The 27,361-nt window shown below is 48.1% G+C and overlaps 2 protein-coding genes across 2 annotated transcripts; both read left to right on the plus strand.

Moving 5' to 3' along the window:
* The first annotated feature begins 11,336 nt into the window (after positions 1 to 11,336).
* Positions 11,337 to 13,632, plus strand: LOC116708698 (complement component C1q receptor-like). The gene has a single exon (XM_032546654.1). The coding sequence runs from the start codon at positions 11,769 to 11,771 to the stop codon at positions 13,440 to 13,442; it is 1,674 nt and encodes a 557-aa protein (XP_032402545.1). The 5' UTR covers positions 11,337 to 11,768; the 3' UTR covers positions 13,443 to 13,632.
* A 3,885-nt stretch (positions 13,633 to 17,517) lies between these two features.
* LOC116708692 (calpain-A-like) lies at positions 17,518 to 26,117 on the plus strand. Its single transcript, XM_032546641.1, has 22 exons — positions 17,518 to 17,643; positions 19,026 to 19,279; positions 19,460 to 19,532; positions 19,598 to 19,719; positions 20,209 to 20,342; positions 20,430 to 20,607; positions 21,077 to 21,151; positions 21,426 to 21,511; positions 21,587 to 21,661; positions 21,757 to 21,917; positions 22,159 to 22,313; positions 22,470 to 22,481; positions 22,555 to 22,763; positions 23,044 to 23,083; positions 23,167 to 23,235; positions 24,040 to 24,082; positions 24,161 to 24,222; positions 24,297 to 24,365; positions 24,454 to 24,532; positions 25,069 to 25,185; positions 25,296 to 25,348; positions 25,450 to 26,117. The coding sequence occupies exons 2-22, from the start codon at positions 19,043 to 19,045 to the stop codon at positions 25,474 to 25,476; spliced, it is 2,076 nt and encodes a 691-aa protein (XP_032402532.1). The 5' UTR covers positions 17,518 to 17,643; positions 19,026 to 19,042; the 3' UTR covers positions 25,477 to 26,117.
* The last annotated feature ends 1,244 nt before the right edge of the window (positions 26,118 to 27,361 follow it).

Genomic DNA, 27,361 nt, shown 5'->3' on the forward strand with positions numbered 1-27,361 from the left:
ACACAACAGGAACACAGCAGGAACATAGCAGGAACATAGCAGGAACATAACAGGAACATAGCAGGAACATAGCAGGAACACAGCAGGAACAAAACAGGAACATAGCAGGAACATAGCAGAAACACAGCAGGAACATAGCAGGAACATAACAGGAACACAACAGGAACACAGCAGGAACACAGCAGGAACATAGCAGGAACACAGCAGGAACATAGCAGGAACACAGCAGGAACAAAACAGGAACATAACAGGAACATAGCAGGAACACAGCAGGAACACAGCAGGAACACAACAGGAACACAGCAGGAACACAGCAGGAACACAGCAGGAACACAACAGGAACATAGCAGGAACACAGCAGGAACATAGCAGGAACACAGCAGGAACACAACAGGAACACAGCAGGAACACAGCAGGAACACAGCAGGAACACAACAGGAACATAGCAGGAACACAGCAGGAACATAGCAGGAACACAGCAGGAACACAGCAGGAACACAACAGGAACACAACAGGAACATAGCAGGAACATAACAGGAACATAGCAGGAACATAACAGGAACATAACAGGAACACAGCAGGAACATAACAGGAACATAACAGGAACATAGCAGGAACATAACAGGAACACAACAGGAACATAACAGGAACATAACAGGAACACAACAGGAACACAGCAGGAACACAGCAGGAACATAGCAGGAACATAACAGGAACATAACAGGAACACAGCAGGAACAAAACAGGAACATAACAGGAACATAGCAGGAACATAGCAGGAACAAAACAGGAACATAGCAGGAACACAACAGGAACACAGCAGGAACACAGCAGGAACACAGCAGGAACATAGCAGGAACATAACAGGAACATAACAGGAACATAACAGGAACATAACAGGAACATAGCAGGAACATAACAGGAACATAGCAGGAACATAACAGGAACATAACAGGAACATAACAGGAACATAGCAGGAACAAAACAGGAACATAGCAGGAACACAACAGGAACATAGCAGGAACATAACAGGAACATAACAGGAACATAGCAGGAACATAACAGGAACACAACAGGAACATAACAGGAACATAGCAGGAACATAGCAGGAACATAACAGGAACACAGCAGGAACACAGCAGGAACATAGCAGGAACATAGCAGGAACATAACAGGAACATAGCAGGAACATAACAGGAACATAGCAGGAACATAACAGGAACATAACAGGAACACAACAGGAACACAGCAGGAACATAACAGGAACACAGCAGGAACACAGCAGGAACATAGCAGGAACATAACAGGAACATAACAGGAACACAGCAGGAACACAACAGGAACATAACAGGAACATAGCAGGAACACAGCAGGAACATAACAGGAACACAGCAGGAACACAACAGGAACATAACAGGAACATAGCAGGAACATAACAGGAACATAACAGGAACACAGCAGGAACACAACAGGAACACAACAGGAACATAACAGGAACATAGCAGGAACATAGCAGGAACATAACAGGAACATAGCAGGAACATAACAGGAACATAGCAGGAACATAACAGGAACATAGCAGGAACATAACAGGAACATAGCAGGAACATAACAGGAACATAACAGGAACACAGCAGGAACATAGCAGGAACATAACAGGACCACAACAGGAACACAGCAGGAACATAGCAGGAACATAACAGGAACACAACAGGAACACAGCAGGAACACAGCAGGAACATAGCAGGAACACAGCAGGAACATAGCAGGAACACAGCAGGAACAAAACAGGAACATAACAGGAACATAGCAGGAACACAGCAGGAACACAGCAGGAACACAACAGGAACACAGCAGGAACACAGCAGGAACACAGCAGGAACACAACAGGAACATAGCAGGAACATAGCAGGAACATAACAGGAACATAGCAGGAACATAACAGGAACATAGCAGGAACATAACAGGAACATAACAGGAACACAGCAGGAACATAGCAGGAACATAACAGGACCACAACAGGAACACAGCAGGAACATAGCAGGAACATAACAGGAACACAACAGGAACACAGCAGGAACACAGCAGGAACATAGCAGGAACACAGCAGGAACATAGCAGGAACACAGCAGGAACAAAACAGGAACATAACAGGAACATAGCAGGAACACAGCAGGAACACAGCAGGAACACAACAGGAACACAGCAGGAACACAGCAGGAACACAGCAGGAACACAACAGGAACATAGCAGGAACACAGCAGGAACATAGCAGGAACACAGCAGGAACACAGCAGGAACACAACAGGAACACAACAGGAACATAGCAGGAACATAACAGGAACATAGCAGGAACATAACAGGAACATAACAGGAACACAGCAGGAACATAACAGGAACATAACAGGAACATAGCAGGAACATAACAGGAACACAACAGGAACATAACAGGAACATAACAGGAACACAACAGGAACACAGCAGGAACACAGCAGGAACATAGCAGGAACATAACAGGAACATAACAGGAACACAGCAGGAACAAAACAGGAACATAACAGGAACATAGCAGGAACATAGCAGGAACAAAACAGGAACATAGCAGGAACACAACAGGAACATAGCAGGAACACAGCAGGAACACAGCAGGAACATAGCAGGAACATAACAGGAACATAACAGGAACATAACAGGAACATAACAGGAACATAGCAGGAACATAACAGGAACATAGCAGGAACATAACAGGAACATAACAGGAACATAACAGGAACATAGCAGGAACAAAACAGGAACATAGCAGGAACATAACAGGAACATAACAGGAACATAGCAGGAACATAACAGGAACACAACAGGAACATAACAGGAACATAGCAGGAACATAGCAGGAACATAACAGGAACACAGCAGGAACACAGCAGGAACATAGCAGGAACATAGCAGGAACATAACAGGAACATAGCAGGAACATAACAGGAACATAGCAGGAACATAACAGGAACATAACAGGAACACAACAGGAACACAGCAGGAACATAACAGGAACACAGCAGGAACACAGCAGGAACATAGCAGGAACATAACAGGAACATAACAGGAACACAGCAGGAACACAACAGGAACATAACAGGAACATAGCAGGAACACAGCAGGAACATAACAGGAACACAGCAGGAACACAACAGGAACATAACAGGAACATAGCAGGAACATAACAGGAACATAACAGGAACACAGCAGGAACACAACAGGAACACAACAGGAACATAACAGGAACATAGCAGGAACATAGCAGGAACATAACAGGAACACAGCAGGAACATAACAGGAACACAGCAGGAACACAACAGGAACATAACAGGAACATAGCAGGAACATAACAGGAACATAACAGGAACACAACAGGAACATAGCAGGAACATAACAGGACCACAACAGGAACACAGCAGGAACATAGCAGGAACATAACAGGAACATAACAGGAACACAACAGGAACATAGATAGATAGATAGATAGATAGATAGATAGATAGATAGATAGATAGATAGATAGATAGATAGATAGATAGATAGATAGATAGATAGATAGATAGATAGATAGATAGATAGCATTTATTGTCATTGAACAGAATTCAACGAAATTTCCATTGCAGCTCCCGTGCAAAAGGTCAAATATATACAGTAAAAATAAGCAAACACACAATAATAATAATAACAATATATACAACTAAATTAACTAAAGGCACTCAACCACACCAAAGAAGTAGCAGCAGGTCCAATTATGGCAAAGTACAGATAATGTGACAGTGCAAAGTACAGAACAATATGGCTGTGTGGGGGGTGGGGGGGGGGGGGGGGGGGGGGGGGGGGGGGGGTGGGGGGGGGGATATGTATGTGTGACTGCGAGGTTATGATATGTGTGGGAGGGGGGGGCGGCAGGGAGTAATGGCTCTGACGGCTGCGGGGAAGAAACTGTTTCTCAGTCTGTTTGTTGTAGTCCGTATATTCCTGTACCGCTTGCCTGATGGCAGCGGCACAAACAGTCTGTGGCCCGGGTGGCTGGAATCCATGGCTATGGATCCAGCTCTCTTCTTGACCCGGTCTGTGTAAATGGAGTCCAGGTCTGGGAGGGGGCATCCCACAATGCCTTGTGCTGTTCTCACCACCCGTGTCAGTTGTTTCCTCTCCAGTGCTGTGCAGCTACCATACCACACAGTCATGTTGAGGCAGAGGATGCTCTCGATCGTCGCCCTGTAAAAGTTCACGAGCAGCCGTGAGGAAAGTCCAGCCCGTCTCAGTTTCCTGAGGAAGAAGAGCCTTTGTTGTGCTTTCTTCACCAGGTGGGAGGTGTTTGTGTTCCAGGAGAGGTCAGAAGTGATGTGGAGGCCCAGGAACTTGATGTTGTCCACACGTTCCACCACTTCTCCATCTATGAGAAGGGGAGTGTGATCCGTCCTCCTGGACCTTCTGTAATCCACAATGACCTCCTTGGTCTTCCCTGTGTTCAGCACCAAGTTGTTGGCTGAACACCACTGAGTGAGCTGCAGAATCTCCTCTCTGTAGTGGGTCTCGTTGTTGTCTGAAATGAGACCCACTACTGTTGTGTCGTCCGCGTACTTCACGACTGTGTTGGTGGGGTGGATGGCCACGCAGTCGTGTGTAAACAGGGTGAAGAGAGCTGGGCTGAGCACACAGCCCTGCGGCGTGCCTGTGTTGAGGACCAGTGGGGACGATGTTGAGCCACTTATTCTCACCACCTGAGGCCTGTTGGTGAGGAAGTCTCTGATCCAGTGGCACAGTGAAGCGGGCAGCCCCACCTCGAGTAGCTTCAGCACCAGCTTGTCTGGGATGACGGTGTTAAATGCTGAGCTGAAGTCTACAAATAGCATCCTGACGTAGGTGTTGGGATGCTGCAGATGGGTCAGGGCTGTGTGCAGAGTGATGGAGACAGCATCCTCTGTTGACCGGTTCGCTCTGTAGGCGAACTGAAGGCTGTCCAGGTTTGCGGGGATGAAGTCTCTGATGTACCTCAGAAGAATCCTCTCAAAGCACTTCATGATCACCGGGGTCAGAGCGACGGGCCGGTAATCGTTCAGGCTGGTGATGGACCTCTTCTTCGGTACAGGGATGATGGTGGAAGACTTGAGGCACTCAGGAACCGTGGCGAGCTGCAGGGACAGATTGAAAATGTCCAGAAACACTCCTGCCAGCTGGTCGGCGCAGGTTTTCAGCGTCTGGCCTGACACCTTGTCCGGTCCTGGAGCTTTGTGGGTGTTGATCCTCCTCAGGGTGGACGTCACCTGATGCTTCTGTAAGACGAGGGGCTGGTGCTGCTCTTCCAGTTGGCGTAAATGTACGGCTTCTCTGCTGCCTGCCGTGTCAAAGCGGGCAAAGAAACTGTTTAAGGTGTCAGGCAGGGTGGGGTCGCGGCTGGTCAGCTGAGTGCTGTGTTTGTAGTCCGTCATGGTTCTAATGCCTCTCCACATGCTTCGGGGGTTGTTGTTGATGAAATGTTCCTCAATCTGCTGTTTGTACTGGAGCTTGGCCTGCTTAATACCTTTTTTCAGTTCCGACCGGGCCCTGCTATAAGCCAACCTGTCTCCAGACCTGTAGGCAGCATCCCGGGCTTTCAGCAGGGCCCGTACTGTGCTGTCCAGCCATGGTTTCTGGTTTGGAAACACTTTTATGGTCTTAACAGGGAGGACAGCGTCGGTGCAGAACTGAACATAGGACAGAACGGACGATGAGTATTCCTCCAAGTCTGCGCCGTCCCTGAACACACTCCAGTCTGTATGCTCAAAGCAGTCCTGAAGAGCAGAGGAGGCCTCCTCAGTCCAGACCTGAACTATTCTGGTGGTCGGCTTAGTTCTGCAGGCCAGAGGCTTGTAGACAGGAATCAGCTCCACTGAGATGTGGTCAGACATGCCCAGATGTGGAGCTGCTACAGCCTTGTAGGCTCCGGGGATATTGCAGTAGACCTGGTCCAAAATGTTATTGTCTCTGGTGGGAAAGTTTATGGATTTGTGGAATTTGGGAAACACAGCCTTCAGTTCCACGTGATTAAAGTCCCCCGCCACAATCACGGCCGCCTCCGGGTTGGAGTTCATCTGCTCGCTGATCAGGCAGTACAGCTCCTCTAATGCTAGCTTAGCATTAGCCCTCGGTGGTATGTAGACGGCCACGATCACAATGGACGAGAGTTCTCTCACCAACTTGAAGGGTCTGCATTTCACCGCCAGATATAGCAGGAACATAACAGGAACACAGCAGGAACATAGCAGGAACATAGCAGGAACACAGCAGGAACACAGCAGGAACATAGCAGGAACATAGCAGGAACATAACAGGAACATAGCAGGAACATAGCAGGAACACAGCAGGAACACAGCAGGAACATAGCAGGAACATAGCAGGAACACAGCAGGAACACAGCAGGAACATAGCAGGAACACAGCAGGAACATAGCAGGAACATAGCAGGAACATAGCAGGAACACAGCAGGAACACAGCAGGAACATAGCAGGAACACAGCAGGAACACAGCAGGAACATAGCAGGAACACAGCAGGAACATAGCAGGAACACAGCAGGAACAGAACAGGAACATAGCAGGAACACAGCAGGAACACAGCAGGAACATAGCAGGAACATAGCAGGAACACAGCAGGAACATAGCAGGAACACAGCAGGAACAGAACAGGAACATAGCAGGAACACAGCAGGAACACAGCAGGAACATAGCAGGAACATAACAGGAACACAGCAGGAACATAGCAGGAACATAACAGGAACACAGCAGGAACATAGCAGGAACACAGCAGGAACATAGCAGGAACATAGCAGGAACACAGCAGGAACACAGCAGGAACAGAACAGGAACATAGCAGGAACATAGCAGGAACACAGCAGGAACATAGCAGGAACATAACAGGAACACAGCAGGAACATAGCAGGAACATAGCAGGAACATAACAGGAACACAGCAGGAACATAGCAGGAACATAGCAGGAACACAGCAGGAACATAGCAGGAACATAGCAGGAACACAGCAGGAACATAGCAGGAACATAGCAGGAACACAGCAGGAACATAGCAGGAACATAGCAGGAACACAGCAGGAACATAGCAGGAACATAGCAGGAACACAGCAGGAACATAGCAGGAACATAGCAGGAACATAGCAGAAACATAACAGGAACATAACAGGAACACAGCAGGAACATAGCAGGAACACAGCAGGAACACAGCAGGAACATAACAGGAACATAGCAGGAACACAGCAGGAACACAGCAGGAACATAGCAGGAACATAGCAGGAACACAGCAGGAACACAGCAGGAACAGAACAGGAACATAGCAGGAACATAACAGGAACATAGCAGGAACACAGCAGGAACATAACAGGAACATAACAGGAACACAGCAGGAACATAACAGGAACATAGCAGGAACACAGCAGGAACATAACAGGAACATAGCAGGAACATAGCAGGAACACAGCAGGAACATAACAGGAACACAGCAGGAACATAGCAGGAACATAGCAGGAACACAGCAGGAACACAGCAGGAACACAACAGGAACATAGCAGGAACATAGCAGGAACACAGCAGGAACACAACAGGAACATAGCAGGAACACAGCAGGAACACAGCAGGAACACAACAGGAACACAACAGGAACATAGCAGGAACATAGCAGGAACACAGCAGGAACACAACAGGAACATAGCAGGAACACAGCAGGAACACAGCAGGAACACAACAGGAACATAGCAGGAACATAACAGGAACACAGCAGGAACATAGCAGGAACATAACAGGAACACAGCAGGAACATAGCAGGAACACAGCAGGAACATAGCAGGAACATAGCAGGAACACAGCAGGAACACAGCAGGAACAGAACAGGAACATAGCAGGAACATAGCAGGAACACAGCAGGAACATAGCAGGAACATAACAGGAACACAGCAGGAACATAGCAGGAACATAGCAGGAACACAGCAGGAACATAGCAGGAACATAGCAGGAACACAGCAGGAACATAACAGGAACATAACAGGAACATAGCAGGAACATAGCAGGAACATAACAGGAACATAACAGGAACACAGCAGGAACATAGCAGGAACACAGCAGGAACACAGCAGGAACATAACAGGAACATAGCAGGAACACAGCAGGAACACAGCAGGAACATAGCAGGAACATAGCAGGAACACAGCAGGAACACAGCAGGAACAGAACAGGAACATAGCAGGAACATAACAGGAACATAGCAGGAACACAGCAGGAACATAACAGGAACATAACAGGAACACAGCAGGAACATAACAGGAACATAGCAGGAACACAGCAGGAACATAACAGGAACATAGCAGGAACATAACAGGAACACAGCAGGAACATAACAGGAACACAGCAGGAACATAACAGGAACATAGCAGGAACACAGCAGGAACATAACAGGAACATAACAGGAACACAGCAGGAACACAGCAGGAACACAGCAGGAACACAACAGGAACACAACAGGAACATAGCAGGAACATAGCAGGAACACAGCAGGAACACAACAGGAACATAGCAGGAACATAACAGGAACACAGCAGGAACATAGCAGGAACATAACAGGAACACAGCAGGAACATAGCAGGAACACAGCAGGAACATAGCAGGAACATAGCAGGAACACAGCAGGAACACAGCAGGAACAGAACAGGAACATAGCAGGAACATAGCAGGAACACAGCAGGAACATAGCAGGAACATAACAGGAACACAGCAGGAACATAGCAGGAACATAGCAGGAACACAGCAGGAACATAGCAGGAACATAGCAGGAACACAGCAGGAACATAACAGGAACATAACAGGAACATAGCAGGAACATAGCAGGAACATAACAGGAACATAACAGGAACACAGCAGGAACATAGCAGGAACACAGCAGGAACACAGCAGGAACATAGCAGGAACACAGCAGGAACATAGCAGGAACATAGCAGGAACACAGCAGGAACACAGCAGGAACAGAACAGGAACATAGCAGGAACATAACAGGAACACAGCAGGAACATAGCAGGAACACAGCAGGAACATAGCAGGAACATAGCAGGAACACAGCAGGAACACAGCAGGAACAGAACAGGAACATAGCAGGAACATAGCAGGAACACAGCAGGAACATAGCAGGAACATAACAGGAACACAGCAGGAACATAGCAGGAACATAGCAGGAACACAGCAGGAACATAGCAGGAACATAGCAGGAACACAGCAGGAACATAACAGGAACATAGCAGGAACATAACAGGAACATAGCAGGAACATAACAGGAACATAGCAGGAACATAGCAGGAACATAACAGGAACACAGCAGGAACATAACAGGAACATAGCAGGAACACAGCAGGAACATAACAGGAACATAACAGGAACACAGCAGGAACACAGCAGGAACACAGCAGGAACACAACAGGAACACAACAGGAACATAGCAGGAACATAACAGGAACACAGCAGGAACATAACAGGAACACAGCAGGAACAGAACATACAGAGCAAACACAACTTGACTGAGGCAAAGCCAAACACAGGCGCCATCTTGAAAGTCCGGAAGAGGTCCGAACATTTATTTACATCTTATACCACTTGATTCTGCAGCTTCAGTTGCTATGACGATGACATCGGAGTATCACTAACAAGAACAGTCCAAACTGATGATGATCTGATCTCATCAACAGCGAAATTCTGCCGTTTATTTTTGTTTCATCACAAAATCTCGGTGAGAAAATTATGGGATGTTTAATGTTCATCCAGCGCAGTGTTTGGACCGGAACCGTCTGGTCCAAACAGGTCAATTATGTTAATATGTGAAGTTATTGTGACATAACAGTAATAATAAATCACAACTTGTGTAAACGTCTCATTATGTGGAAATCGTGAAACTGTTTGGTTATTTAATGAACCTTAAAATAAACTCATTCAGCTTCCAGGCTGAGATGAAGCAGAAACGATCAGAATATCCGAAAAGTTATTGTTTTACAGAATTCCTAAAAATTTACAATTACCTCAAAAATTTAATATCTTTACTATATTTTTTTCCCTTATGAAGGTCGCCTTTTCTTCGTCTGCGCAATGCATGCTGGGATGATCACAGGTGGTATACAGTGGACTGAAGCCGATAAACACCCCCCCCCCCCCCCCCCACACACACACACACACTTTGTGGGGACTTTCCATTGACTTCCATTCATTTCTAAAGCCTAATCTTAACCAACTAAAACTCAATTCACACCTTAGTCCTAAATTTGACCCCTGACCCCAAAAACTGTTTCCCCTTGTGGGTCCCGGCTTCGGTCCCACAAGGGGAAACTGTTTTTAGGCCACGTCTTGCTCAGGGGCAACAACAGCAGAACCGCCTGGTACCTGGGGGTCGGGCTGCAGGGTTCTGGGGGGTCGGCGGTTCCTCTATGAACACATGGAATCATGCAAATTACTGGAATTGCTTTGAGTCCTGCTGGTTGGAAACCAGTTTCTGTCTTGATGTTTCTAGCAGCTGCAGGACTGAGAGGATTTTATAACCTAACAAACCGATTCCAGATGTTCAACCACAGCTGCACAAACGGGGTACCGGGACCAGGAGACCAGGACCGGGACCGGGACCAGGAGACCAGGACCGGGACTGGGACCAGGAGACCGGGACCGGGACCAGGAGACCGGGACCGGGACCAGGAGACTAGGACCGGGACTGGGACCAGGAGACTGGGACCGGGACCGGGACCAGGACCGGGAGACCAGGACCGGGACCAGGAGACCGGGACCAGGAGACCGGGATCAGGAGACCAGGACCGGGACCAGGAGACTGGGACCAGGAGACCAGGACCGGGACCAGGAGACCGGGACCAGGAGCGGGACCGGGAGACCAGGAGCGGGACCGGGACCGGGGGACCGGGACCAGGAGACTGGGACCAGGAGACCAGGACCGGGACCAGGAGACCGGGACCAGGAGCGGGACCGGGAGACCAGGAGCGGGACCGGGACCGGGGGACCGGGACCAGGAGACTGGGACCAGGAGACCAGGACTGGGACTGGGACCAGGAGACCGGGACCGGGACCAGGAGACCGGGACCAGGACCGGGAGACCAGGACCGGGACCAGGAGACCGGTACCGGGACCGGGAGACCGGGACCGGGACCGGGAGACCGGGACCAGGACCGGGACCGGGACCAGGAGACCGGGACTGGGACCGGGACCAGGAGACCGGGACCAGGACCGGGACAGGGACCGGGACCAGGAGACCGGGACCAGGACCGGGTCTGGGACCAGGACCGGGAGACCATTGTTGGCTTCATTGTACATTATAAAAAGTTGCTCAGCTGATTTCTTGCAAGGAAACAATGGTAAAGGTCAAAGGTGAATTCCCAGCAGCAGCTCTGTCCTGCATTGTGAGGCGGCACAATAACAGCTTTCTGTTTCCAGCCTCTGGAGTCGGCTGCAGCCGGAGACATCTGGAGGAGCAGTCATAACAGAACCCTGCCTCTCATTGTTTTCTGCTGCAGAACGGAACCGGCCCGGTTTCTGCTGCTGGACAACACTTCCGTCTTCAGTTTGGCTCCCAAACAGGATGCCTGCTGAGAGCACCGACATCTCAGCAGGCTCACATCAGTTCTCCTTCAGCCATGACTGGACCGCTGCAGACCGGTCTCCATTCTCCCTGAAACTCTGCACAGATCCAGCTTTGTTGCTCTGAACAGCAGCCATGTTGCTGATCTTCCTCCTGCCGCTCATCAGCAGCTTGAAGGGATCAACTGGAGCCAAACAGGAGATGCTGTGCACCTCTAAAGCCTGCTTCGTCCTGAACATGGAGCCCGTTGGCTTTCACAAGGCCCAGAACCTCTGCGAGGACGACGGCGGGTACCTGATGACTCTCAGAGACAGAAAGGAGGAGGAAGATCTGCGCTCACTTCTCTCGCTGGTTGAAAAACAACATCCTGACCAGGTTTTAAAGGTTTGGATTGGATTGAAGCTGAAGAAAACGGACTGCGTTTTCCCTGACAAGCCTCTCCGAGGATTCAAATGGGTCTCTGGGGACAAAGATTCCCAATATTCCAACTGGGAACAAGAGCCTCTCGTCACATGCACCTTTGAGAGATGTGTGAAGGTGATTTACACCTTCTCAGACCAGGATCAGCTGAAATGGACCCAAGGAGTTTGTAGAAAAGAAGCTTCTTATGCTTGTAAGTTTTACTTCCAGGGAATGTGTCCCTCTCTGGTTCTGCAGGGGCCTGGAAAGATCGTCTATGAGTCGATTTTTTTAAAACAGCCTCTAAAAACTGAGCTGAAGCTGCTTCCGTACGGGACGAGGGCTGGAGTCTTTTGCGGTGGCCAGGAGACGACGTCCTCTCAGTGCATAAAGCTGGACGGCGCCTACGCCTGGAGCCCTCCGGGGCCGTTCTGCAAGCCAGAAACCCAGAACTGTCAGAAGAACAACGGAGGCTGTGCACAGGAGTGCCGGCAGGAAGGAGGAGCTGTTCGCTGCTCCTGCAGAGAAGGTTGGGAGCTGGAAGAGGACGGGTTCTCCTGCCGGATAACGGACCTGTGCCAACCCGATACCTGCGAGTACAGCTGTGTGACGGGCCAGGCCGGCGTTTCCTGCAGATGTCCCAGTGGCTTCAGACTGAGTGAAGACCAGCGGAACTGCTCCGACGTGGACGAGTGCCTCTCTCAGGCCTGCCACAACGGCGGCTGCGTCAACACGCCCGGCAGCTACAGGTGTGTGTGTGGGGACGGCTTCCGCCTGACGGGCGGCGAATGCAGGCATGTGAACGAGTGCGACAGCTCGGTGTGTGAGCATGGCTGTGTGAACACTGGGGGATCCTTCTCCTGCCTCTGCCAGCAGGGTTTCCGTGTGTCCGGAGACGGACCGTCCTGTGTGGACGTGGACGAATGCGCCGGTGACCCCTGCCCCCGTCTCCTCACATGCATCAATACGGTCGGCAGCTTCAGCTGCTCGAAGCTGGAGACTCGGGAGACCGTGACCTCCGCGTCGTCTCAGTCGCCCGTCACCTCAGCCGCCCCGGCAGAGGACAGGAGGACACACAGGACGGCCGTGGAGCTGCAGCACCGGTCCCCCCACACCGAGGCCCCGCTGCCTGAGCTGGTCAACGTCACAGACCAGATCGGCAACAGGTCGCCGGTGTCAGCTGAGGACGCCTCGGCCAGGAACAGGGTGCTGATCTGCGTCCTGGGCTCGGTTGTCCCGCTGCTCGCCCTCGTCGCTCTGACTCTCTTCATCGCCATCTTCCGCTGCAGTCGCTCCAAAACGGAGGTGAAGAAGAAGAAAAGCACGGCGGACGGCTACTGCTGGGTGTCCTCGGGTCTGGATCCACGGCTGGAGAAGCTGTACGAGTCCATCCTGACTGATGACCCCTGACCCCAGAGAGAGAGCAGGCACTGCATTTCATGTTAATTTATGGAGATCTGTATGGATATCATCAGCATATTTTCATCCAGATTCATTTCTAAATGCTTTGTAAGTAAAGTTTATTACAGATGTAAAAACAAGCCAATAAAAACACAGCAGGTTGTTTAGATTTTATACGTTTAAATAAAATAACGTCATCCACTGTGTCGCCATGTTGTTTACGCCACAATGCATCCTGGGTAGTTGACGTGTGCTAGGTGCTAATGCTAACACAGTAAACAGATTAATGGCTGCCCTGGTCAGCCTCCACCACCCTGACTGTTTTGTTTATGTGTGTGTGTTTGTGTGCGTGTGTGTGTGTTGGCGCGTGGGGGGTGTGTGTGTGTCCCCGTGTGTTTGTGCGTGTGTGTGTCAGGAACACCTGCAGGAACTGGAGATGACTGATTTATAGCTGACAGCAGATATTGACTTTAATCCAACAGAAACTCATTTTTCAGAATGAAGCGTCTCTGATGACAGAAACAATTTGACAGATCCACAATCGGTACTGTCTCTTTAAGCAACAGGTAGCTCACCTGGAGGCTCACCTGGTCCAGGAGAGGCATGATGGGAAGGTCTGACCACAGTCAGGAAGGAATCGGTTCCAGTTCCAAATAACTTCAGGTTGAGGAAATAAAAGTTTCTATTGGGTGTATGTAAACTTGTGGTTTCATCACATGATCAGCTGACCTGGACGGACCTGAAGGTTCAGGAAATCAGTGAAGGTCGAACCTGCTGCCGCCGTTAGACGCCAGGTGAATTCTGGGACATGTTATGGAGGACAACCTCATATGAAGCGTCCCAGTGTGACCCGGTTCTTCTGGTTCTTCTGCTTTGCACACATCAGCCTGGCTGTCAGGTTCGACACCTATTAAAGACAAATTAAACAAACACAGGAAAGACAAGAGAGTTAGATTCTTTTGATCTCGCGAGGAGAACGGATAGAGATGTGTTTCCAGTCACAAATCTCCGACCGCTCTGAAACACATTTGTCCGCTCCTCTCTTTTTATTACTTTCGGAGTCCCTATCACAGAGAGTACTGCAACTCTAAGGGGTGGGGACAAAACACTTCATCACTTAGTTGCAGTGCTAATGACAATCACTAACTAAACACATGTTATCTTGCACTAGATTATTCTGTTCCAGACACAGGATAACACAGAGCTAGTTGTACATCTTCACAGTGATGGTTTTATAGCTATCTAGCAGGTCAGGATGCAGAGGTTTCTGCTGAGCGATAACCTGTTGCCCTGTTCCTCTCTGCTCTTCCTCAGAGAGAAAGGAATCAAAGTAATTCAACAACACAGAAACATTCTTTATGCTAAGATGAAACAAAACAAATTAAGGCATACAAGACAAGAACATTATAAAGGCACATGAAACAACAAATATTTGATAATAATATACAATTTACCTAACAGTGGCCTGGAGGAAGGAAGCCAGAGAATCCTGCGAGCCGCGCGGCGCCACCTCAGGATGCTGCTGGGATCCATCAAGCTGCTCCTTCGCAGCAACAGGCCTTCACAGCAGCAGGCTTTCACAGCAGCAGGCTTTCACAGCAACAGGCGTTCACAGCAACAGGCTTTTACAGCAACAGGCTTTCACAGCAACAGGCCTTCACAGCAACAGGCCTTCACAGCAATAGGTCTTCATAGCAATAGGCCTTCGCAGCAACAGGCCTTCACAGCAACAGGCCTTCGCAGCAACAGGCTTTCACAGCAGCAGGCTTTCACAGCAACAGGCGTTCACAGCAGCAGGCTTTCACAGCAGCAGGCTTTCACAGCAACAGGCCTTCACAGCAACAGGCTTTTACAGCAACAGGCTTTCACAGCAACAGGCCTTCACAGCAACAGGCCTTCACAGCAATAGGTCTTCATAGCAATAGGCCTTCACAGCAACAGGCTTTCACAGCAACAGGCCTTCACAGCAATAGGTCTTCATAGCAATAGGCCTTCACAGCAACAGGCTTTCACAGCAATAAGTCTTCATAGCAATAGGCCTTCACAGCAACAGGCTTTCACAGCAATAAGTCTTCACAGCAATAGGCCTTCACAGCAACAGGCTTTCACAGCAATAAGTCTTCATAGCAATAGGCCTTCACAGCAATAAGTCTTCATAGCAATAGGCCTTCACAGCAACAGGCTTTCACAGCAATAAGTCTTCATAGCAATAGGCCTTCACAGCAACAGGCTTTCACAGCAATAAGTCTTCACAGCAATAGGCCTTCACAGCAACAGGCTTTCACAGCAATAAGTCTTCATAGCAATAGGCCTTCGCAGCAACAGGCCTTCGCAGCAATAGGTGTTCACAGCAATAGGCCTTCGCAGCAATAGGTCTTCATAGCAACAGGCCTTCGCAGCAACATGTCTTCGCAGCAACAGGTGTTCACAGCAATAGGCCTTCACAGCAACAGGCCTTCATAGCAATAGGCCTTCGCAGCAACAGGCCTTCGCAGCAACAGGCTTTTACAGCAACAGGCTTTCACAGCAACAGGCCTTCACAGCAATAGGTCTTCATAGCAATAGGCCTTCACAGCAATAGGTCTTCATAGCAATAGGCCTTCGCAGCAACAGGCCTTCACAGCAACAGGCGTTCACAGTGTGGAGCGAGAAAAATTAACAAAGTCCAAACCTTGTTAAAGAGAAAGAACAAAACACAGCTTTATTTTACATCTGCACAGATGGAGAACTCAGCAGAGATCTAACTAGACAAAGGAATCACCTCTCTATATAAACTGTATACTGTCCTTCTCGCACAGACTGAGTGTCGCCACCAACATCCCAAGGAGCTAATCAGATTAATACACACACAGAGAAAAATGCAACTTTCAGTTAAAAATGGGTTTCAGATAGAATATTCTGTGTCTAATAATAATCGCTGAGTCGTCGGTCTGGTCTGTCCCTCCGCAAGGTATGAAAACTATTTACTTATCGCCTGTTGCTAAGCTTCTGACCCAGTGAGGCAAACTGTGAAGGCTAAAAAGAGAAACAATGACTCTGTAAGACTGAGTGAGACATAATAAACTAATTAAACATTGTAAGATTAATATTAAATAAACTTCTAATAAAAGTAAACACACTGTGAATAATTATTTTATTCCACAACAGCAACAAGCCTTCGCAGCAACAGGCCTTCGCAGCAACAGGCCTTCGCAGCAACAGGCCTTCACAGCAACAGGCCTTCACAGCAACAGGCCTTCACAGCAACAGGCCTTCGCAGCAACAGGCCTTCACAGCAATAGGTTTTCATAGCAATAGGCCTTCGCAGCAACAGGCCTTCACAGTCTTCCTGGTTTGTCCACACTGCGATTCACGCAGCAAAACAAATGAGAGATCAGTAAACCCTAAATTTGCTTCAATGAACTGAATGTCCAACCAGGGAGTTTCGCTGTGAATCAGCTGTTGGTGCAACAAATCCGTTACAGAGTCGTTCTGTTCTGTGTTTGTGTCAAGGAACCAATAAATGAACTGAAATCGAAAGTGTTCAGTCGTGCTTCATGTAGCTCTGCTCAGAGCTTTATGCTTTCAGCTCACGCTGCTTCCCTCCCAGCAGAAACGTGTTCCAGCAAGAACACTGATCCAAATCCCAACCTGGGCCAGTAGAAACACATCCCAACCTTCCTCCTCCTCCTCTGCTTCACTTCTCATAAAACACTTTGGGCAGTGACCGCAGGCTCCCAGCTCCTTCAGCATTAGTGCTGCACAGGGCCGTTTCTCTCCATGCTGTGACCTCTGCAGCACATTGGAGCATGATGTGTTGCATGGCGCCCTCTGGCAGTCGTTTCCTGTCCTGCTGGACGGCTCCAGCACCTGACTCTCCTCCTGGCAGGTCAGCAGCTTCTACAGCAGAGATTCATCTAGAAGCTGCTGACCTGCTGGAGTCTCTCCAACAGGTACAGAACATGTTCACACCTGACGGCGGCTGGCAAGAGGCCAAGCTGTTCCTGTAACATCTACGGTCTTTCTAGAGAAACGAACCTGGGGGAGGAGGAGGAGGAGGAGGAGGAGGAGGAGGAGGAGGAGGAGGAGGAGGAGGAGGAGGAGGAGGAGGAGGAGGAGGAGGCCTTGTTGATTGTAAAAGGACTTACTGACAGATTTCCAGCCCTGAAAGCCAGAACACCTGTTGCTCTGTTCTCCGTCTGATCGGAACGTTTTCTCCAGAACCCGTGAGGTAAAGTCTTCATTTTGTCTTTAATATCACAGTTTTGTGTTTGAAGCCTGATGCATAAATCTCTCTTGTTGACGACTTTCATTGGAAACATCAACTTCCTTATTAAGATTTGCAGGAATAATCAGGTGGACCCAAAGGAAGGAGGAAGCTGGACGAATCCCTCTGTGATGAGGGAACGCTGCTCTGATCCGCATCATAATGTTGATCTTGTTTCCTAATCAGCGTCTTCACAGTGACTGGATCCTGATCGAGTCTGAGGGCCGACACTAACTGGTCCTGTTTGAAAAATAATCAACCCTAACCCACACTAACGTCTCCTGTCCGGTACTGTCAGGGTGCAACCCAACAGATTTACTTTCACTAGTGGAGCGTTACGGCTTTCACTGGATTAGAAATGACTTTGGGTTTGTTAAGATGTGAAAGACATGGAGACAGAAAACAGAGGAAGGTGATAGAAAAGGTTTAAAGGGAAAGAAGGAGCTAAGAGGAGACCAAGACTACGAGACAAACAGAAAGAGAGAGAAACCACAGCAGCAAATACATGCAGAACATACAACGCGCCGATTTCCTTCATTTTGGGAGATGGGTTACTGGCCCATTTTCACAAGTGAAGCTGATCTTATCCACCGGGCAAAGGTCAAAACTCAGCCGCTGTCCTCTGTCTCCGTTAGAGAGGTTTGACTGACTCACCAACCAGGTCATTTGAACCTTTACAGTTATCAACCCAGTGTTACCAACTCAGCAACTTTCTTGCGACATGGAGCAACATTTCACACAAAATAATGGTTCAGGTTCTCCTTGCTTCAGCCCAGGTGACTTCAGTTCAGTTTTTGCTGACTTGCAATCAGCCGAATCAGGGAAACGTGTGAAACATGCAGTACCAACTACAACATCACTGAGAGCAGGCAGTACAAGTTAAACAAGATGCTTTAGAAGGAGCCGCAGCCCAAGGAAGAGCATCTCAGAAACACGGGAATCTATATCAGCCTGACGCACTAACTGGATGCTCCGGGCTTGGACTAGTCAGTCGCTTTCTCCTCCGCTGGATCTCTGGATCAGAGCTTAGAGATTTCTCATCCTACTTCATGTTGTCAGCCAGGTTCTGTTTCCATGGTTCTACAGGTCTGGGTGTAGCTGGTGGATCGAACCAGAGGAAGAATGATTTAACACACACACACACACACACCCACCCCCACACACACAAGCACCCACACACACACACACACACACACACACCCACCCACGCACACACACACACACACACACTCTATATCACCTGTGCTTTCCTTTCTCTGTGATTGTGCTGATAGCATAGCTCGTTGTTAGCTCCTCTCCATATGGACTGACGGAGCTAACAGGAGGACGATGTGTGTGTGTGCCAGACCCCGAACCAGCAGCCATGCCTCTTCACGGTGTGTGTAAGAACATCATGAGCGCTCGGCAGAAGGAACACGGCTATGGGACATCACAGAACCCGGACCGGTTCCAACAGCAGGACTACCTGCAGCTGAAACGGTTCCTCCTGACCCAAAACAAGCTGTTCAGAGACGAGATGTTCCCTCCGGACCAGCGCTCCATCGGCCAGGGCAAGCTGGAGCCGGCGGAGCTGGCCCAGGTGCAGTGGCTCAGACCAAGAGTAAGCACAGCTGATCTTCCTACTGGATCTACTGGATCTGTTGACTCTGTTGAATGTGAATCTGCTCAGGCTGACTGACCTCTGGACTTGGCCTCGTTGGAGGCTTTTCAGAAAAGTTTACATTTCTTTCCTGCTCCAACATTTAGGAACAACTGAATGATTTTTTGTCATTTATTTCAGGACATTTTGATGTCCAATCCGTTCTTCATCCTCGATGGCGTCTCCAGGTTTGACTTCGGTCAGGGACAAGTTGGTGAGTTAGGTAAACCAGGTATCTGCAGGCGTGCGATCCGTCGGTCACCAGCTGTCTTTTCTCAGGAAACTGCTGGTTCCTGGCGTCTCTCGGAGCGCTGACCTTCCACAAAGAGATCTTCAAGCTGATTGTTCCTCTGGACCAGACCTGCGTGGGGAAGGACTACTGTGGGCTGTTTCACTTCAGGGTAATGGACAGAAGGGGGCGCCTTCCAGCAGCCTGTTTGCCATGAATCGGCCGAATCTTCTCCAGGTCTTCCAATTGCATCTCCAACCTGATCTGCTCCAGTCCGTCTGCAGCCCAGCTGGCCTCAGATCAGCTGGGAAACGTTCCACATCTGTTGAGATGATAAAATAATGAACTGATAGCGCCTCATATAGGTGGAAAGTCAATAATTCCCAGCAATAATGTTGGTTATTCGGTCTACTATGAGCCTGTCAAGAGAAAAACTAACTGTTTAGTTTTCAAGCTAAACGTTTAGTTAGAATATTTAGCTTCAATATTAGAAAGCTTATATTGAAGCTAAATATTTAGCTTAGTGCTAAATAAATGTAATATTCAGTGTGCAAGCCAACCAAACATTTAGCTTGAAGCTAAATCATTTTCTGCAGACAAGGTATCTTCCTCTCCTCTCTGTCCGCTGAGACAAACGTCTGCCTCTAAATGTTCCTTCCAGTTCTGGAGGTTTGGGAAGTGGGTGGACGTGGTTATTGATGACAAGCTGCCAACAATCAAACGGAAACCCATCTTTGCCCGTTCCAAAGACGAGCGTGAGTTCTGGCCCGCTTTGCTTGAGAAGGCCTACGCCAAGTATGTAAAGACCTCCGGTCTGTTCCTCAGAGATAGGATCAGTGAACTGTCTGACGCCAGACATAACCTCCTACCTGAATACGGCAGGGTTTGCGGATCCTATGCGGATATGACGTCTGGGACTCCGGCAGAGGCCATGAGGGACTTCACCGGCGGCGTCCACATGTGCATCCAGCTGTCAGATCCTTCCCCTGATCTCTGGAAGCTCCTGTGCAGAGCCGGACGCTCCAGGACGTTCATGAGCTGCAGCACCATCCCAAAAACGGTGAGAAAGTATACAGACCCGAATGGGGAACGCCGTGCAGACACTGACCTGTCTTTCCTACAAGGCTGCCGCCATGTTGGAGGACAAATGTAGCTGATTATCAAATGAAGAAGGGTCATTTGTTCTGATATGTAAATATGATCAGATTGATTTAAAATTTCACTGCTGGAAATAAAAGTCCTGAAAGACCAGCAGTGAGACCAGCGGTCCTCAACTCCAGGTTGGGTGTCCGGCTTCCTGTCAAAGCGTCTCTGCTCCAACACACCTGAGAGAAACAATGAGGTCATCAGCAGGATGGAGAGCCTGACTGAACGCCGTTTGGTTCCGGTGTGTTGGACCAGGGGCCCGTCTACAGCGGACGCTTCAACGTCCCTTAATGTTTTCCAAATGTTCTCTGGCGGAGGGACCACACCCACCATGGAGACCCCCCAGGGAGAATCTAAGACCTGTGCTTGTGTGTCTTCATCAGGAAGCAACTTCTGGCGACAGGCTACCGAACGGACTGGTCCCGGGCCACGCCTACACGGTGACGGGTCTGAAACAGGTAACGGCTCTCTGGAGCTGACCTGAACAGAACCTGAGTTCTCCTTTAGCTCATCTCTACCCACTCAGTTCATCCATGAAAAGCTCGAATTTAACCTAATTAAAATAGTTTTTACTTTCATTCCTATGCAACCCAAATCGATCAGTTACCCCAGATACACAGGGTAACCATGGCAACTGAGATTCAATAGCTTTACATACAAATGCAGACCTCAGGACAAACTTGGAGGAGTTGATGTCAGTGCTGACAGTGTGTTTGTATGCTGACCAATCAGCTGCAGAGCCAGGAGACGGAGGTGAACCTGGTGCGCCTGTGGAACCCCTGGGGGCACGGAGAGTGGAACGGAGACTGGAGCGACAAGTGAGACCTCGCGGCTGGCAAACTCGTTTATTCTGCTGAAACCTATAAATAAATGCTTCCTCCTCGTTCTGCGAGGTCTCCTCTGTGGCGAAGCGTCAGCACAAAGGACCGCGAAAAGTGCCTCACTGTGGAGAATGATGGAGAGTTTTGGTAAATGACTGAAGTTACAACTTCTGTGAATTAATGTGAAATATTGAAAACGCTCCAGTGCACAGAATACAGTCAGTATATGAAAATGTGTTCAGGATGAGCCTGGAGGATTGCTGCAGATATTACACCAACATTGAAATCTGCGGCATGAGACCCGACTTCCTGGACGAAGAACCGGCCTGCCACTGGAAGACGTCCATGTACGAGAACCGCTGGGTGGCAGGAACCACGGCTGGAGGCTACATCAACCACACAGGTAAGAACCAGAACCAGAACTCCACCATGGCCCAGCATCTCTGCTCTGCAGTCAGGACCTTTGACCTGCTAACGGAGGCCTGTGCAGCCAGAGGTGGACCTCTGGGTCGTTTCTCTGAGCTCCACTAAAACGTTGCTGTTATGGTCCTGAACCTGTGAAAGTCTCCTGGTAGAGAAACTGCTGAGCCTCGATGTTTTCCTTTCGTCGGTTCAGTTAAAGTTCCACGTTCCTGTTATTCCAGAGACTTTCTGGACCAATCCCCAGTATCGGATCAACGTCTGCGGAAAAACCGATTCCTCTCAGACCAGGAACACCCTGGTGTCTCTCATGCAGAAGTCGGACAAGAGGAACAGGCATTTGGCGCAGCTCTTCTTCATCGGCTTCATCATCTTTGAGGTAAACATGTTTCTACAGGAAGTATAATGTCCTAACTTTCCATAACTGGATCAAACCAGCAACTCGATTTTTCCATTTTGTTCAATGTTAGACATTTATAATTCTTCACCTTTTTTTTTCTCCAACATGGACAATTTTCCACTGATTTTCCTCAAGGTGTCAGAAAAAGTAAGTGTGTGTTCTGAGTAACGGCTCCCGGAACCCGCTCCAGAAATAACCAGGCACGTTCATTTTGCTGCAGGATGAGAAACGCGCCGGAAAGTTCCCGGCATCGTTCTTCAGCAGCCATAGACCCGTTGCCCAAACCAGGAAGTTGATGAAGTCCCGTGAAGTGACGGAGTTCCTCACGCTGAAGCCCGGAGAATACGTCATCGTGCCGTGCACCGACGAGCCCAACCAGACCGCCTCCTTCCTCCTGACCATCTTCTCCCGGGAGGAGACCCGCTGCTAGTAGGTCCAGACATTTCCAGGGTGCAACTCATCAACCCGTCAGAAGAATCTGGACTGGGTCGTTACTTATCCATCTGTTAGGTCTAAGATAGGAGAGCTGTTGGTGAACTGGTGAACGGCCCCTGACCAGGTTCTCAGGGCCCTCGGAACTGGTTCATTGACACTGGTTGGTTTCTCTGGACCTGCCTGGTTTTTGTTATTTGTCTCTGGAATAAAATGACAGTTCATAAATGGTGGATGTCCATGATGTGGAAACTTTTTTTTATCTCTTTCTCCCCAGTGAAAACTCTGGACACAATTTGAACAATCCAGTTGAAAAGGTTTGTTTCTGCAGACACGTTTTATTGATCCTGTTGTTGAGATGTTTTGATCTTCACATTTCTCTGAACTGCTTCATTAACAGGCGAAGAAAGAGAAAAACTGCCAGCATGTTGAAAATAAAATGCTACTCTTCCGTCAGTACTCAGACAAGGTAACCTGCTTTAGACCAATGCAGCCTCCAGTGGTGAGCACTGCTAACTGAAATGCTAGCTGCTTTGACACTAAAACATTAGTTCCGCTAACGCTAAAGCGCTACACCAACACAGTATTTAGTCCAAACTGAAGCACTATACCAACATAGTAATTACTAGAGGCTAATGCTAAAGCTACTATTGATGATGTTGCTACTGACCATGTGATACTGACAATATGTGCTGCAACATAAAGTGTTGCCCTCGTCAGGATCAAATTTGTCATGATTTAGCTTCCTGTAAGGTTTGGCTTCAGTTCCTGATTCTCCTGGTTTCAGTTTTATAGTTGCTGAATTTTACTAAATCTGCTGCTGATTTTGTTTACTGTAGAGCTACAGCGATGCATTCTGGGTACAAAATAAATGTCATCTGGCGCACCGTGTCATATGTGGAGAACATGAGGAGCGTTCTGCAGCAGAATAAATATATAATTACTTGAATAATTCTTAACAGTTGAAAAGCAGAACTTTATTCAACTGAAAGATTACAAAACAGCTGAGTAAATTAGTGCTTTAGAATTTATCTGGAAAAGTAAAATGCTTTTAATATTAGCTAAAGCGTTAAGCTAAATATTAGCTTTGCTTTTAGCTCATTTACAGACTAGCAGAAATGTGTCCAATATATTTCAAACTTAAACGTTTTTATTTACTGAAATCAGTTGACCCGATTTAATACAATCTGAGGTTTGAAAGTCATTGTAGGAGGAACCGGTCGTTCTGTTGTCTTGCCAACGTGGATCTGTTCAGCTCTGTTCTCTTTTTCAGTATGAAGAAGTCGATGCTGAGCTCCTGCAGCAGCTTCTGAAAGGTTTGAACATGAAGGGCAGTAATGCACAGATTAAGGAGATCCTGCCACAATGAATAACCTCTGACCTTTTCCCTGCAGGTGACCTGATATCAGGAAGCTTTAGCATCGATGCATGTCGCAGCATGGTGGCTCTGATGGATGTATCCTGCTAGGGTGGAAGGAACTTCACTGCTTACAGAGCAAACTCTTGTTGCCTTAACAGCTCATTCAACAGGAATCTGGAGATGGAAAGCTGGACAGTCAGGAGTTTGGCTATCTGTGGCACAAGGTTATGAAATATAAGGTAGTAGAACCAAGCCAAGGTGAAATCTGGGCAGTGTGGTTCTGTTTTAGTCTACAGATATTAAATAGTTCCTGTTTCCTTTCATCAGCGAGTTTTTGCCAAAATGGATGTTTCTCAAACGGGAACGCTGTCACTGACGGAGCTGAGGAACGCTTTGAGAGACTCAGGTAAATCCATTCCAAGAACGTTAAGGAGCCTCATGTTTCTGTGCAGAGGATCAGGGTGACTGATCGGAGTCTGAGACTGAAGACTTAACATCTGCGCTAAAGTCATTAGCTAAAGTCTTGAGCTAAAGCCATTAGCTAAAGTCATTACCTAAAGTCCTGAGCTAAAGTCATTAGCTAAAGCCATTAGCTAAAGTCCTGAGCTAAAGTCATTAGCTAAAGCCATTAGCTAAAGTCCTGAGCTAAAGTCATTAGCTAAAGCCATTAGCTAAAGTCCTGAGCTAAAGCCATTAGCTAAAGTCATTAGCTAAAGCCAGTAGCTAAAGCCATTAGCTAAAGTCATTAGCTAAAGTCATTAGCTAAAGCCATTAGCTAAAGTCATTAGCTAAAGTCATTAGCTAAAGCCAGTAGCTAAAGTCATTAGGTAAAGTCATTAGCTAAAGCCAGTAGCTAAAGCCATTAGCTAAAGTCATTAGCTAAAGGCAGTAGCTAAAGCCAGTAGCTAAAGCCATTAGCTAAAGCCCTGAGCTGTTTTCCAGGTATGAGCATCAGCGATGAACTGCTTAACCTGATGGCGGTTCGTCATGGCGCCTCCTCGGGTCACATGACCCTGGAGAACTTCATCAGCCTCAGCCTCCGCCTGAGCCGCATGAACAGTAAGTGAAGCTCTGAGCAGACATGTTGAACCCTGACCCTGGGTCAGTGGGTCTGCCTGGTGTAAACCTGCCCCGGTTTGACAGTCGCCTTCCTTCTGTTTGTTCTGCAGAAATCTTTACGGAGCTGTCGGATGGGAGAAACGTCACGCTGTCCAGGTCAGAGGTAAGAAAGCTCCAGGACAGATTTCACTTCCAGATTAAATCTGAATATTGATGATTCTGGTCGCCGATGATGGTTAATAATCTGCCTCTGTGTGATTTTAGTGGCTGTTTCTCTCCATGTACACCTGACCCAGCAGGTAGAAGACAGGAGAGAAGATCTGCAGAAACACTTTGTTGGAATTTCAGAGGAAATTTAACTTTTTTACTCTTTTTCATAAAAACCTTCTGTGGTGATTTACTTTTTGTCTTCCTTTAAATGATTACATTTTGAAGAACATCTGAGCTGCTTTATCTTTTATTACTTTATTGCAGGGGGGCCCAAAGTGGGTCCTGGAGGCCCGGCATCCTGCATGTTTTAGTCTCTCCCTGGCTTAACGCACCTCCATCCAATGATGGATCGTTAGAGGCCAAAGAAGAACATTGATCTGCTGAAAGGTTGTTGGTACCAGGGAGAGAATTAAAACAGCAGGATGCCGGGCCTCCAGGACCACTTTGGGCTCCACTGCTTTATTAGTTTAACATATGGAGTCCATCGTCAGTCTTGCTGGTTATTTTAACTCCACATTTGATGCTATTTGTCTTCAGTGTTGTTGACCTTTTACCTGGCCTGGAGTTGTAGGCTTTCTTAATAATAATAGTAATAATGCATTTTATTTTTTGGTACATTTCTCTGCACTCATGGATTCCTTACAAAATTAATAAAATCAAATAATAAAATCACTTGAATAGAGAGCAAACAGCATCAGACAGAATAAACAGTTGTAGACGTGTTTCGATGTGAATTTGATTTGATTGGTTCCTCTGATCTGCATGGCAGACGAACCTGATGCTCTTCTTGGTGACCTTTGACTCTGAAAAAACAATTGCCAACTGGGAAAGTCCAACGTCAGGTTGCATCATTTCACCGACCCTGTATGAGCTACTTCAATCCAATTCCAGTCCATTTGTCTAGTCAAAGTCCCGTTCAATTGGTGAGGTTCAAATGCTAATCGACCTCTGACCTCTGATCCTCCAAATCTTGGTCTGGGTTCAGTTTGAATGTGAACGCCAAGCGGACCAGAGACCGCTCCAAAAGCAGGAAGTGGACTAGGGTGCAGGGCATTCTGGGTAAATACAACCAACACTAACATGTTAGCCTAGCGCTAGCAGCAGAAATGGCTCCTGGTCTTTAGCCAAAGACTAAAGAGAAATCCTCCAACCGCTAAAATCTGACGCCTCCATCTTGTTTCCATTTAAGAAGGACCTGGCTGAAGCAAACAGGAAGGGCGGGACGGACCACCCTGAGTCTCTTACCTAATTTGGAAATGGGGCCATTGCACTCCAGAAGTGAAAGGGGCGCTATTTCCTATATTATCCGCAGTCTCTCGTTTTTATTTTCTTTTGAAATCTGTGATATATCTTCATCTTTATTAAGGGTTAGGGTTATAGCGACAGGGCTAGTCATGACTGAAAGAACAAGGTCGAGGATACAAGCGGCCGAAATGGGTTTTCTCCGTAGGGTGTCTGGGCTCTTCCTTAGAGAGAGAAGCTCAGTCATCCGGGAGGGACTCAGAGTAGAGCAGCTGCTCCTTCACAGCGAGAGGAGCCAGTGGAGAGGCATCTGGTCAGGATGCCTCCTGGACGCCTCCCTGGTGAAATGCTCAGGTCCCACCGGGAGGAGGGGAAGACCCAGGACACGCTGGAGGGACGATGTTTCTCGCTGGCCTGGGAACGCTTTGGGATTCCCCTGGAGGAGCTGGAACAAGAGGCTGGGGAGGGAAGTCTGACCCTGCGACCCGACCCCAGATAAAGCCGAAGAAAATGGATGGATGGCATAAGACTACCAACAAAAAGTCTCTTAGAATAACAACACCGTAAATGCAAAAATGTGAATTTTATCTTGTATCTGTTTAACAATCCTAGTTGTAGCAACCAGATTTGTTGTTCTTTATTGACGTTTGCTCAATTAAATTTCTGATGTATACATTGTAAATGGTATTTTTATCATAGTTCATCATGTTTTTCATGTCTCATT

This window comes from Xiphophorus hellerii, chromosome 19, assembly GCF_003331165.1.
Source record: "Xiphophorus hellerii strain 12219 chromosome 19, Xiphophorus_hellerii-4.1, whole genome shotgun sequence".
NCBI lineage: Eukaryota > Metazoa > Chordata > Actinopteri > Cyprinodontiformes > Poeciliidae > Xiphophorus > Xiphophorus hellerii.